Source organism: Austrofundulus limnaeus, unplaced genomic scaffold, assembly GCF_001266775.1.
Source record: "Austrofundulus limnaeus strain Quisiro unplaced genomic scaffold, Austrofundulus_limnaeus-1.0 Scaffold1459, whole genome shotgun sequence".
NCBI classification, from domain to species: domain Eukaryota; kingdom Metazoa; phylum Chordata; class Actinopteri; order Cyprinodontiformes; family Rivulidae; genus Austrofundulus; species Austrofundulus limnaeus.
In genome coordinates, this window is record NW_013953861.1 from 8,723 (window position 1) to 22,745 (window position 14,023).

At 42.6% G+C, this 14,023-nt stretch overlaps 1 protein-coding gene across 1 annotated transcript; it reads left to right on the plus strand.

Annotated features, from left to right (window-relative positions):
• Positions 1–337: 337 nt before the first annotated feature.
• On the plus strand, positions 338–13,395 carry ptpn23a (protein tyrosine phosphatase, non-receptor type 23, a; the record flags this gene model as incomplete). The annotated part of the gene is given in 16 exon segments (XM_014032465.1): positions 338–385; positions 1,130–1,186; positions 1,291–1,349; positions 1,470–1,549; positions 2,142–2,256; positions 2,347–2,412; positions 2,562–2,707; positions 3,482–3,799; positions 4,129–4,283; positions 4,369–4,700; positions 5,477–7,961; positions 8,057–8,241; positions 8,327–8,431; positions 10,240–10,378; positions 10,599–10,712; positions 12,203–13,395. Coding segments are annotated over 16 exon segments (4,980 nt in total), but the record flags the coding sequence as incomplete, so codon positions are not given.
• Between the last annotated feature and the right edge of the window lie 628 nt (positions 13,396–14,023).

A 14,023-nucleotide genomic window follows, 5' to 3' on the forward strand; every position in this document is an offset into this window, starting at 1 on the left:
GAAATGTTTCATTAGAGAAGAACCCGTCCAGAAGACCTACACAATTTTTTTGTTGATAGATGATCAAATACTTATTTCACACAATAAAATGGAAATTAATTATTTAAAAATCATACATTGTATTTTTCTGGATTTTTGTTTTAGATTCCATCACTCACAGTTGAAGAGTACCTATGATAAAAATTACAGTCATCTACAAGCTTTGCAAGGGGGAAAACCTGAAAAATCAACAGTGTATCAAATACTTGTTCTCCCCACTGTATGTGTAACACTTGCGTGCTTGTATTTATGGCGATGGCTTCACAAAATGGTTCAACTTTAGCTTTTTCTTTAACAGCTTCACATGGGGAAACAAGCAGAGGAGCAGCAGAAGTATGGAGAACGGGTAAAAACTCATTTGAAGTTATTTATTTTCAGTAATTATTTCATGTGTGGAATAGTTGCCAAAAGTAATAAATGCTCATCCATGAATTTTTATGTCTTAATATGAACCCAAAGCCTTCGAAATTTACTATTTAAAAAAAACTTTTCTGCTGTTTTATCCCACATAACAAACCTAACCCAGGATGACATTTATAACAAATACATAAAAATCAGATGTTGAATGTGTAGCACTATATATGGTGATAGCATCGGGGCTAACGCTAAAATTAACAGACTAAGCTGAGGTTCTTCTTCCATGAAGCAGCTCTGTTGTCCTCCATCCATATTTTCAGTTTCAGTACAGCATTTTTAGTCTTTATTTTACAGTTAAAATAAATGTTTATCATATAATGTCTAATGTTGCAACTAATCGTAGATCCCTTTAAGTATACGCACTGCAGGCACTTTAAAGATGTGTTTTGCTTTTAACTGAGTTCCCTAAAAGACCATTTTAAAATAATAAACTTATTTGCATTTTCTTGTCTGTAAACTTTTTAAACTAGCAGTAGCCTGCAGATTATATAAACAGGTGTAGACATAACCAATGTTTAGGTTGTCCGAGACAACCTATTTTCATTTCGGACAACCAGATCCTGTCTCCTGGTTGTCCGCTGGACAACCTGAAAAATATCCTTATGTCTACCCCTGGATATATCAATCTGAAAACAAGATGAATTTCATGACAGAAATGTCCTGTTTCCAACAGTTGGCTTATCTGCAGAGCTCTTTGGACAAACTCAATGAAGCGGTCAAGCTAGCTAAGGTAAAGCACTCCTCACGCACTCTGGTGTCACATTGCAACATGTCAGGAAGTTGTTGTTTGGTCAGTTTTACAAACTGAACTTTGTTTTGTCCTGATCCAATCAGGGTCAACCTGACAGCGTGCAAGAGGCCTTGAGATTCACCATGGATGTTATTGGTGGAAAGTGAGGAAAAATATTTCATAAAGATGGCGTTTTTACGTCGTTTCTTTGGAGGTTTTATTATTATAATTGATTCAAACTAAAGATATTTGTGTGATATTTTATATTTCTTTAAATCTAAAGGTTTAATTCTGCCAAAAAGGACAACGACTTCATTTATCACGAGACAGTTCCTTCTCTGGAGACTCTGGCCTCAGTCAAAGGTAACAGAAGTGTGTTTTGGTTTATGTGTACATGCAAAGCTGGTTTTGCATGTTTTTTAATTAAATGTTATTTTAAATATGCGTTGTGGTATGAATAGAATGATTTGTGTTGCTTTTATCTTTGTGCGACACTGTCTCTCTCTCTGTGTGTGTGTGACTCAACCTTTTATATGAATGCTTCCATTCTTGTCAGGCTGTAATCTGCTTTACATCCGTTTTTAAAAGGCAAATAATGTGGAAGAGTGTCGTCCAGAACTTATTTTAAATAAATGCATTAAATTTATGTTTGTCTTCAGCAGCTTCCTAGAGCCTAAATGAATATTTATGTAAAAATCCTTAATTCAAACATACCTGTATTTAGTGTAATCCTGCAAAATAAATGAAAAAAAAAAACCCTCAGCTTTTTAAAGGCAGGAAACTGTGAATCTTTGTTGTTTTATACAAAAAAACATGTTATTTCAGTCATCAGATGCTATAATGTTTAGTTTAAATCCATTAAATTATAAGGTTTCCTGTTTTTGATTTATTATCTAAACTCAGAAAGCCAAGTTGTTGTTGTTATGAACACAAAACTTTCCCCTGCTTCTCGTAGGGGCACCGCTGGTGAAAGCTCTGCCTGTCAATCCCACCGACCCCAGTGTCACTGGACCAGACCTTTTTGCGAAACTGGTGCCCATGGCTGCACACGAAGCCTCTTCTCTGTACAGGTGAGCTCCATCAGCAGTTAATTAAAATGATTTAAAACAAAATAAACTGTTCCTGCATTGAGAAACTTAAATCGTGTCTGTTTGTGCCAGTGAGGAGAAAGCCAAGCTGCTGAGAGACGTCATGGCCAAAATCGACAGCAAGACTGAAACTCTAGAGTGAGTTGATGATTGTCGGTGTTGGAGGTTTTGAGTCTGTAAAATGCTCAAGAACACATTTTTATCAGTTCAGTGTTGCTAGGAATATATGAATATGAATGTATGACTCTCTTTAATCGTCCTGTGACTGGTTTCCTCGCCTCCTGCAGGCAGTTCATGGACTCTCTGGGCTTGGAGCCAGAGTCTGTTGACAACCTGGACATGTACAACCACATACCGCCGGTTCTGATGGAGAAGTGTGCTGCGCTCAGCGTTCGACCAGACACCGTCAAGAGCCTCATTCAGTCCATGCAGGGTTTGTAGAAACAGTTTCAAACACATCAGTAAAAGTGACTCTTTTATTATGAAGATGGACAATAAAATGTAATCTTAGATTCTTATTTACAAATCAAACTATGCAGGGTTGGTGATGCATGACTTTCTTTTGGCATAAATTCATAAAATAAACTAAAGCAAATAAATGCCATGTCCTGTGTGACTGAGAATCTACACCATCGTTTTGACAAAAAATATTTAAGATTCAATAAAATGAAGGTTTTGTTAGTTATTGCTTTTAAAGTGCCTGTGACATGCATATCTCTCAAGTACAAAAAGTCAAAGAAAACATCTTTATATTTAAGAAACATGTCATGGTACATGATTTTACCCATTTTGTCACAACACCCTGCTTTTCTTGTGAACTTGGCTCAGCCAAAGTGAAACAGGAAGTGACATCAAAGGGGAACTCTTTAAAAAATGTACTCTGTTTTTTTTCAAACAATATTATTTTAACTTCGTTATCTCTCATTAATGACTCAAAAATAATCAAAATAGATTCTTCTCTACATTGTGTTGTCAGCCATTGTAACAATGCTCTGTTTACATTTAAACATTCCCCTATGACATCACTTCCTGTTACTTCACATGCAAACATCTCAACAACTGTTCATTTCAGCGGCCATGTTTATTATTTGAAAATTCCCCAGAATCCACACGAATCTCTGGAAAAAGACTTCCTACGACAGTTTTGGGAGTTTGTTCTGTACCTTAACAGTGTTGATGTATAAACCTCACACTCTTGTTACTTCAGTTCTCTCAGGCGTCTTCACCGATGTGGAGTCTTCACTGAAAGAGATCCAAGATGTCCTGGAGATGGACGAAGCCGGCGAGAGGGCCCTCCAGGAGGTTTGTGGTCCCGCTGCAGCCGAGTTTCACCCAGCAGCGCAGAGCCAGGCCCTGACTGAGATCCGCAGGGACCTGGAAAAGTACATGGAGGTCCACGAGAAGGCCAGTTTTACCAACACTGAGCTCCACAGGGCCATGAATCTCCACATCAGCAATCTGCGCCTGCTTGGGGGGCCGCTGGAGACCCTGAGAGAGGCTCTGCCTAGGCCTCAGCTTAGTGAAGGTGTGTTTGATGATACAAGGTTTTATGTACATTAACAAACATTACTTGTTAGAAAAAAAGTAAAGTTTGGCAATTTTAATTAATTTCTGTTTATTCTTAATTCAAACAAAATTTCATTTTATTTTTTTTACTTTATTTTCCTACAGCTCAATGGATCTTATCAGATGGTCAGGCTATAAATTCAATGAATAATTATTGATTTAATTTAGAATTATTAATGCCTAATGTCTTCATTGGAAAACGTCTTTCTGCTACAGTGGGTTTAGTTTGTACATAGCTGTAGAATGTAGTTTTAAGAGTAGAATTTGATTGAAATGTGGTGTGTGCAGAGGAAATGGCAGGACTGCAGCGTATGAAGCGGATCCTGGGAAAAGTGCAGGAGATGAGGGAACAGAGAAACTCTTTGGAAAAACAGCTTCGCGATCTCATCCAGCAGGATGACATCACTTCTTCACTTGTCACCGCAGAAAGAGCAGATATGAAGGTACAGTACTAGTTTATGTTAATTGCTTATCTTGAAAATAATTAGCTTTATATTTAAAATATTTAACCAACTCATGTCCTTCCAGCGTATATTCGAGGAGCAGCTGAAGAAATACGAGCAAGTGAAAGTTTATATCGACCAGAACCTCGCAGCGCAGGAGAACATCTTAAAGGCCCTGACCGAGGCGAACGTTCAGTACGCCTCGGTACGCAAGGGCTTGAACCAGACTGAGCAACAGTGGAACAGTACAGTTCAGGGACTGGTGGGTTCCTATGAAGCCTACGAAGACCTGATGAAGAAATCACAGGAGGGGAAAGAGTTCTATGATGACCTGGAGACAAAAGCATCACGTCTGCTGGAGAGAGCAAAGACCCTGTTCCAGACCAGGGCAGAAGAGAGGAAGCCCTTGCTAGAAAAGTAAGAATGCCTTTGAACAGCGAGGTTTTATTTTGGGATTTCACATCAAATGCATTTTAAGGCAAAATAAATGCTTCAAAGGCCAAAAACAAGTTGCTCTAGTCAATGTGAGAAGTCACGAGACTGTGAATAAGGATGGCAGTGGACTGGGATGTGAGAGAAGGGCAGAGACCGTAAATATTTCTGAGATGAAAATAGGCGGACCAAGTAACATTGTTGATGTGTACAGTTAAGGAGAGAGTGGTGTTGAGGATGACACAGAGACTCTTGACCTGGGATGAGGGGGATAACCGAGAGAAGATGTCGTGATTTTGAGATGGAATTTTTAGTGCCAACAAGGATGATTTCTGTTTTATCACTGTTTAGTTGAAGAAAACCAGTGATTGAGTTCACTGAGACAGTCTGTGAGGATGGAGGGTGGGTGCGTAGAGTTTGGTTTTGTTGCCAGGTAGAGCTGTGTGTCATAGCATAGCAGTGGAAATGGATGCCAAATTTTTGGAAGATGTAACCTAGAAGAAGAAGACAAGTGATGAAGAGGAGGGGTCCGAGGACAGAGCCTTGGGGCACACCGGAGGAGGCAGGGGAAGCCTGAGAACAGAAGGATTTAAGTTTAATGAATGAATTGAGTGCAGTTAGTGATAAGATTCAAACCAGTCTAATGGAGTACCTGAGATGCCAATTGAGGTTAGTCTTTTGAGGAGGATAGAATGAGAGAATGTACTGTATTTAATCATGTATAATACGACCAGGTAAAATCTGCCATTTCTTCTTTGCAGAGAGACCCAAAAGAAGCCCCCCGCCCGGCCTACTGCGGCTAAGCCCTCCCTGAAGCCGAGGGTTTCTGACGTTGACTCTGCTTCTTCTAGCATAGAAGATCCAGAGTTGGCTCAGCTCAGTGCTGCCATCTTGGCCTTAGGAGGTGACCTGCCTGAAGATCTCCGTAGTCTCCCTCCTGATATTCCCTCCCTTCCCACTGCCGGTGGTCGTCCGCCCGGTCCTGAAGCCTTCATGCCTCCTGGTGCTAAACTCGGTTGCAGTTCCTCCCTGCCTTGGCCTGGTGCTCCAGCTGCTGGTCTTCCTCACTTCCCTGCCAACCTGCCACCTCCGGAGCTCCTGGCAAGGATTGCTCACTTTCCGACTTCAGGGCCCATAGCAACACAAGGACCCCTGCCACACATGCCCCACCCTCATATGACCCCGCAGAGGCCTCCACAAATGCCCCCCCAGCCATTTGTTCCTGGTTATCGTCCACCCCCTCCTCAAGCTCCACAACCAGGTCCCGTTGCCCCCGTCCCGGTCCGGCCCTCAACCACAACTGTAGACAGCATTCAGGCTCCTATCGCCAGCTACACCCCCACGCCACATCACCCTGTCCCACCTGTAGCCCCAGCTGGATACACAGTACCACAGATCGGACCATACCCCCACATGATACCACAACCAGGAGCTCCCATTCAAAGCAGGGGCCAGACTCCTGTGTCCCAACCACAGCAGCAGAAGCTTCCACAGCAGTACCCCCAGCCCATCGGACAACCTCTCCCTCAGGGCTACCAACCTGGCCCAAGACTTCCTGGTCCTCCAGTTCAGCCCCAACAAGTTTACTCTCATGGATATATGCCCCCACAGCCTGGTGTTCCTCCTCAGTACCAGCAAGCGTTTCCTGCTCAGTTTCAGCCGCATCAACAAAATGGTTTTCCTCAGCAGTCTCAGATACCCCAAGGCTATCAGACTCCACAGACCTTTGTACCCCAACAATCCCCTCACTTGATGCCAGGCTCCATGCCAAGGCCACCCCAGACTGCACATCCACCAACATCTGCATCTTCTCAGCCTGGGCCTCCAATTTCTACTGCGTATCTACCCTATCCCAACCAACAGATGCCCCCTCGACTCCCCCACCAACAGATAGTGCCACCGCAGCAACAAACCCCGATCGGTCCAAATGTCCAGCAAATTCTGCCTCACAGACAAATGCAAATACCAGGTGCTCACAGAGCACAGCTGCCCCCTACAAGTCAGACGATGCCTCCAGCGTCACTTAATTACATTCCTCCATCCAATCAACCAACCCCTCCCACCATGCACCCTCAGGTGCCCCCTGCCTCAATTCATATGGCTTCTGGTCCTCAGACCCACCTGCCGAGAGGACCTGTTCCCCAGTTGCCTCAGAGTGCAGTAACTGCACAGCATCAACCTATACCTGGCCAACCGCCCATACCAAGTATCCCACAGCAGCCCCTGCAGATTTCCAGCCAATCTCAGCCTCATATTGCTCATTCTGGGGGGGTATGTTACCCCGGTGGAGCTCCAGTTCTGCCTCAACAGCCTTTGGCACCCCAGCCAGCAGCTTCCCTTCCTATGACCCATTCTCAGCCTTCTATGTACTCTTCAGTTCTAGGGACTAATTTACCTCCAGGTGCTCCACAACAACCCAGTGTCGTGGGGCCGCATGCTCCCCCTGCTCCACACATGATTCAGCCCTCTGTTGGAGGCCCTCCAGCAGTGCAGCCAACCAACACTATCCCCCCGTCTCCAACCCCATCTCCTGGTCCTGCCTCTTTAGGTTTGAATCCCCAGCAAAGGCCCACACCAGCCCCCACTCCTGGAAGCTCAGGCCCACCCTCTCTTCCCTCTCCCTCTGCCGTTTCTCCCTCCACGTCCATGTTTCAACGAGAGAACTCGAGCACAGATGATCTTCTTTCCTCCAGCCCAGAGAGCCAACCTGGAGGCACCAAGGCCCCCACCAACGTCCTCCAGCCCACTAAAGCAGACCCTCAGGATGGGGAGCGTCGAAGGAAGAACTCCCAAGGAGTTCTCCTCATTCACGGTGATCCATACCAAGCACCGGAGTGCGTTGCCCGTCTTCACGGTGAGCTAGAACGTTACAGAGCCCAAGTAGATGCCCTGGAGCACCCCTCAGAAAACGAGGGGGGTCTGTCAGTGCTGGATGCCCGCTGGAAAGAGCTACAGGACCAACAAGAGAAGGATTCCCGCCAGCTGTCTATAGCTATTGCCCGTTGTTACACCATGAAGAACCGGCACCAGGATGTTATGCCTTACGACTTCAACCGTGTGGTGCTGCAGTCAGGCAAAGACGATTACATCAACGCCAGCTACGTGGAGGACTTGTCGCCATACTGCCCTCGCCTTATTGCCACGCAGGCGCCGCTCACCGGCACAGCAGCAGACTTCTGGCTGATGGTGTACGAGCAGAAGGTGTCGCTGATAGTCATGCTCGTTTCAGAGCAGGAGCTGGAAAAGGTATCAGGTTTAATCCAAAAAACAAAAAGGGCCCTCGTTATTGTAATTTAATTTTTTTAAGAGTTTTGTGATTTTTCTGCTTAATTTTCTTCCAGGGAAAAGTTCTGCGGTACTTCCCAACAGAGCGCGGTCAGCAGCTCTCTCAGGGACCAATCACACTCAGCCTAACCACACAGAAGACGACACCGACACACGTGGAGCGCATGATCAGTCTCCAGTACCGCGACCAAAGCCTGAAGCGTACCGTCGTTCATCTCCAGTTCACTTCCTGGCCAGAGCTGTAAGGTCACCTGTTTTTATAAAACCAGTAAACTTTTTTTGTGTGTGTTTCATTCTGAACTTTTCATATTTTTCTGTCGGATTAGGGGTCTTCCTGACAGCAAGAGCAACCTGCTGCGGTTCGTCCAGGAGGTTCACGGACACTACCTCCACCAGAGGCCCTTACACACACCTGTTGTGGTGCACTGCAGGTAAATGTAGTTCATGTACAGGTGCTGGTCATAAAATTAGAATATCATGAAAAAGTAGATTTATTTCAGTAATTCCATTTAAAAAGTGAAACTTGTATATTATATTCATACATTACATACAAACTCATATATTTCAAATGTTTATTTCGTTTAATTTTGATGATTACAAATGACAACAAATGAAAATCTCAAATTCAGCATATCAGAAAATTAGAATATTACTGAAGACCAATAAAAACAAAGGATTTATAGAAATGTTGGCCAACTGAAAAGTATGAACATGAAAAGTATGAGCATGTACAGCACTCAGTATTTAGTTGGGGCTCCTTTGGCCTGTATTACTGCAGCAATGCGGCGTGGCATGGAGTCGATCAGTCTGTGGCACTGCTCAGGTGTTATGATAGCCCAGGTTGCTCTAATAGTGGCTTTTAGCTCTTCTGAATTGTTGGGTCTGGTGTATTGCATCTTCTTCTTCACAATACCCCATAGATTTTCTATGGGGTTAAGGTCAGGAGAGTTTGCTGGCCAATTAAGAACAGGGATACCATGGTCCTTCAACCAGGTACTGGTAGCTTTGGCACTGTGTGCAGGTGCCAAGTCCTGTTGGAAAATGAAATCTGCATCTCCAAAAAGTTGGTCAGCAGCAGGAAGCATGAAGTGCTCTAAAACTTCCTGGTATGTGGCTGCGTTGACCCTGGACCTCAGAAAACACAATGGACCAACACCAGCAGATGACATGGCACCCCAAACCATCACTGACTGTGGAAACTTTACACTGGACTTCAAGCAACGTGGATGAAGTGCCTCTCTTCTTTTCCTCCAGACTCTGGGACCTTGATTTCCAAAGGAAATGCAAAATTTACTTTCATCAGAGAACATSACTTTGGACCACTCACCAGCAGTCCAGTCCTGTTTCTCTGTAGCCCAGGCAAGACGCTTCTGACGCTGTCTGTGCTTCAAGAGTGGCTTGACACAAGGAATGCGACAGCAGAAACCCATGTCTTTCATACGTCTGTGTGTGGTGGTTCTTGAAGCACTCACTCCAGCTGCAGTCCACTCTTTGTGAATCTCCCCCACATTTTTGAATGGGTTTTGTTTCACAATCCTCTCCAGGGTGCGGTTATCTCTCTTGCTTGTACATTTTTTTCGACCACATCTTTTCCTTCCCTTCGCCTCTCTATTAATGTGCTTGGACACAGAGCTCTGTGAACAGCCAGCCTCTTTAGCGATGACCTTTTGTGTCTTGCCCTCCTTGTGCAAGGTGTCGATGGTCGTCTTTTGGACAACTGTCAAGTCAGCAGTCTTCCCCATGATTGTGTAGCCTATAGAACTAGACTGAAAGACCATTTAAAGGCCTTTGCAGGTGGTTTGAGTTAATTAGCTGATTAGAGTGTGGTACCAGGTGCCATCCATTTTGAACCTTTTCACAAGATTCTAATTTTCTGATATGCTGAATTTGAGATTTTCATTTGTTGTCATTTGTAATCATCAAAATTAAACAAAATAAACATTTGAAATATATGAGTTTGTATGTAATGTATGAATATAATATACAAGTTTCACTTTTTAAATGGAATTACTGAAATAAATCTACTTTTTCATGATATTCTAATTTTATGACCAGCACCTGTAGCTCCACCAGTTTTTTACCTAGTACAGCGACTACTTTTATAAACACGATTATGACTTATTTATCTCTAGTACTTCCCTTTGATTGTTAGAGGAATTTATTTAGTTTTTTTTTTTTATTCTAGCACTTCAGTTGTCAGATCAGTGTTGCTCACAGTCTGTTTTATTTTCTATCTCAGCTCTGGAGTCGGACGGTCCGGAGTCTTCTGTCTGCTCTACGCCGCCCTGCAGGAGCTGGAGGCAGGAAACGGCATCCCGGACCTTCCACTGTTGGTGAAGAAGATGAGACAACAGAGAAAGAACATGCTGCAAGAGAAGGTCAGAAACACGCCGACGTCTCCAGCTGGGTTTGGGTTTGATTCAGGCAGAAAGGAATTACAAGAAGTAAAACTTGTAGATTCAGCATCAGACTTGGTTCATGGTTGGTCAGATTTCCCACATGTAAAAACGATGAGTGAATTTTGAAGAGCGCCAAACCTCTGAATGAGTAAATTTTATGTTTGTCAATTTATAATGAATTTTACTTGTGTGTCTCCAGCTCCACCTGAAGTTCTGCTATGAGGCTGTGTTGAAGCACGCTGAGCAGGTCCTTCAGCGCCACGGCATCACCACAGCCGCCTACATCAAGAACACCAACGCTGCAGCCACTAAGGTTCGACTCTTCTTGGATTTATCAACCTGTGACCAACATTTAGTTTGTAAACCGACCTGGAATTGTAGGAATCTTGTGAGCAAATTAACATTAACAGGGTTCCTGCAGACCCTTAAAAACTCTTAAAAGGCATTGAATTCATCAATCCAAAAATAAAGCCTTAATTAGCCTTAAAATGTCTCAAATCAATCTTTCAGAAGTCTTAAAAATGTTAACACATTGTAAATACCATGATTGTAGTTCATCTCAAATATTAAAATAATTGGTAAAAATATATATTTTTAATATTCACATGCAAGCATTCCCCTTTGACATCACTTCCTGTTATTTCACATGCAAACATCTCAACAACTGTCCATCTGAGCAGTGAGAAATTCGGTTTGTAATCTGTTAATGTTGTCTTTCCAAAAATGCATTCACTTTTCTTACTAAAAACTGACACGGGCACTTTAAGGTTTCATGTATAGCAAATTGGGGTTAAGACCCCACTGTGGGTCCTAAAACTCCAAATTTTGGGTCGTTACAGGATTTCCAGAAATTAAATTAAGTTTAAAACTGACTGCTAAGAATGTTTCTGCTATAGTTAGATATGGAAAAAAACAATTGGTCTATTAGCAATGTTTTATTACTTCAACCAAAAATACTTTGGTTTATGAGTTTCTGCCAGAGTTTTTATTTTATTTTGTCATTTGTGTTTATTATGAAATTGGTCTTAAATTTAACTTGCCTTAAACTGTAGGAACCCTGAATAAACAAAATGTTCATCATAAAATCTATATCTAACAGTAAAAAGTTAATGGTGTTAACTAATTACATTCAAAGAAAGCAAAGTGAAAGATTAGAACCACTTATACTTTGTTTTATTTACTGTTTCTAGACTTTTAGAAATTATTGAAACTTTGAAACAATGTGCAAAGTGTATTTATGAATCTATTTTTGCAGTTTAAACAATTATTTTACTGTGTATTTTATCTAAAACTAATAATATTTCTTATTGATTTTTGCACCAGTAGTTTCTTATTTATCAATGTTATCTTTAAGCTTTTGTCCCTAAATCAAAGATTACAACTATTTCTTTGATACCGGACTAATCTGAGTGTGCTCACTTTGAGTGTGCAGTTACCTGCAAAGGATATAGATTTAATTGAAGCACTAGGAACACAGTAAAATTATGCTGCTGCTAAATTTTGTTTAAAAAAAGTTACAAATATGTCAACAATGCAATTTATAGAGAAACAGAAATGTTAGAATCACATGTTGGAGTGTTTTTTGTAAATTTGGACTACAGTAAACCTCAGTCTTCAATTCCTTTTGACTTTGATGTTGTATTTTCTCACATTGTGTGCTCCTGGTTGTTTCATAGGAATTCTGCATGTTTTGTTCAAATGAGGTATCCATCTTATCAATAGAGCAGTAGTAGACGGAGCTTGACTTGACTGCATCTCTTTCTGTTGTATTTTAACATTTCTCTCAATGATCTCCCTCTGCAGCCTTATTCGAGACAAGAGTCCCAGCAGGACATCGTCCTCGGCGGGGACATGCCTATCAGCTCCATTCAGGCCACCATTGACAAGTTCAGCATCCGGCCACCCAGCGCTACAGACCCCGCCATGGAGGCCAGCGCCTCATGTGGCCCGGAGCAGCAGTCTGGAACCATCTTACCGAGCCTGGACTCGCTGGGTGAGCTGCAGTTGTTCCAGGACCCTCCTCCAGATTCCCAGCCCCCGTCCTCCTTCAGCCCACCTCTCACCTCGCCCACGTGCTCTCCTCCGCCGCCCAACGGCCTCGACGGGTTCTCCCCATCTACGCCACCCGTTTTAGAGGCCGCGCCCTGCATCAGCCCGCCTCCTGCCGCTACGGCTCCGTCTGCCTCATCCCTGGACCTGCTGGCCTCCCTCACGCCGGAGGCTTTCTCCCTGGAAGGAGGAGGTCGAGGGAAACAGCGAGTGACCAAGCAGAGCTTCCTGCAGCCAGCAGAGGGACAGGGTCTCCACGCGACCCGAGGTGACGACGGCAAAGACCCCCTCAGCAGCCTAGACCCCCTCTGGAGCCTCAGCAAGCACTGAGAACACAGGTCGCTGCTTTCTCTCATGTTGCCACCAGGTGTCAGTAAAAACCTGTACCTTTTTCAAATCCTTGGAATTCTAGAGCTTTGGAGACTTTAAATGGTGATTACCAAGATGTGCCTATTGGCCAGCGATGACGGTGTAATCTCTGAAACAGTAACACAAACCTTTTTTTTTTTTTAACACTGGTGGCTTTTGGGACCACATCACTATGCACTTGTCTCTATCCCGTCATTTCCATTTTGCTGCTTTTCTTTAAGTTTTGGGTAGATGTGCACTTCCAGCCGTAGATGTGGGCTGCCCGAAAAGAGAAAAAAATCCAAGTATGCACTCCGTTTTCACTGAGTTAAAGCATCACAAGGTTGCAATGACACTTGGCTGCATAGATTTATTGAATGGAGTCATTTTTAAGAACAGGACGTTCCAAGTGTGTGTTTAAATCAGTCATTAAAGAACAGCACACAAACCAGCATGTTTTTTAAAGTTGGCTTAATTTCTTTTCTCTGTACTGTAAATATATTAAAGTTAGGCTGCTCCAAAAATTGTTCATCTAGAAGAATTACTAATCATCCATCATTGTAAAAATATTGAATAAACCCAACAAGACAGCTGTTGTATCAAAGCCTCTTTATTTGAAAATTAGTACAAAGTTTTATATTTCTTTTTTGTTACAAAATGATAAAGAAGTTACCTCTGTTATGAGCCTGCAGTGATCTCAGCCGGCCAATGAGAAGAAGAGGATAAAGTTTAGTCTCAGTTCAATCTTAATTTTAGCAGAAATGAAATTAGAGCTGTAGAACTAAAAGCTGTAAACAGGAAACATTTCCTCCTCTGCTCAGAGGACACAAAGAATGAAGGCAGCATCTACACACTGATCTGGAGACAGAACAACAATGAGCACATTTATTTAAATTAGACAAAACGTCATCCATGACCTGAAGAGATGCTGCTAAGATGGTTTAACAAAAATCATGTAAGCAAACCCAAAACATTCAGAATAAGCAAAAATTGAACTGAAACAGTCACATCAACCCTCCAAAAAACAAACAAAAAAAAAAACATTTTGGAAAATACATTGGTTGACTTTCATTTTCTCCTGATATCTGAAAACAAGCAGAACATTAACAGTAGTTTTGAAGAGAGAGGGATTTGATTTTTAGTACTTTCAGCTCCTAAAAGTATGTGAAAATAAAACCGTTGTAATTCCTGACATTCCTTTTATAAATGTAAAACTATGACATGTTT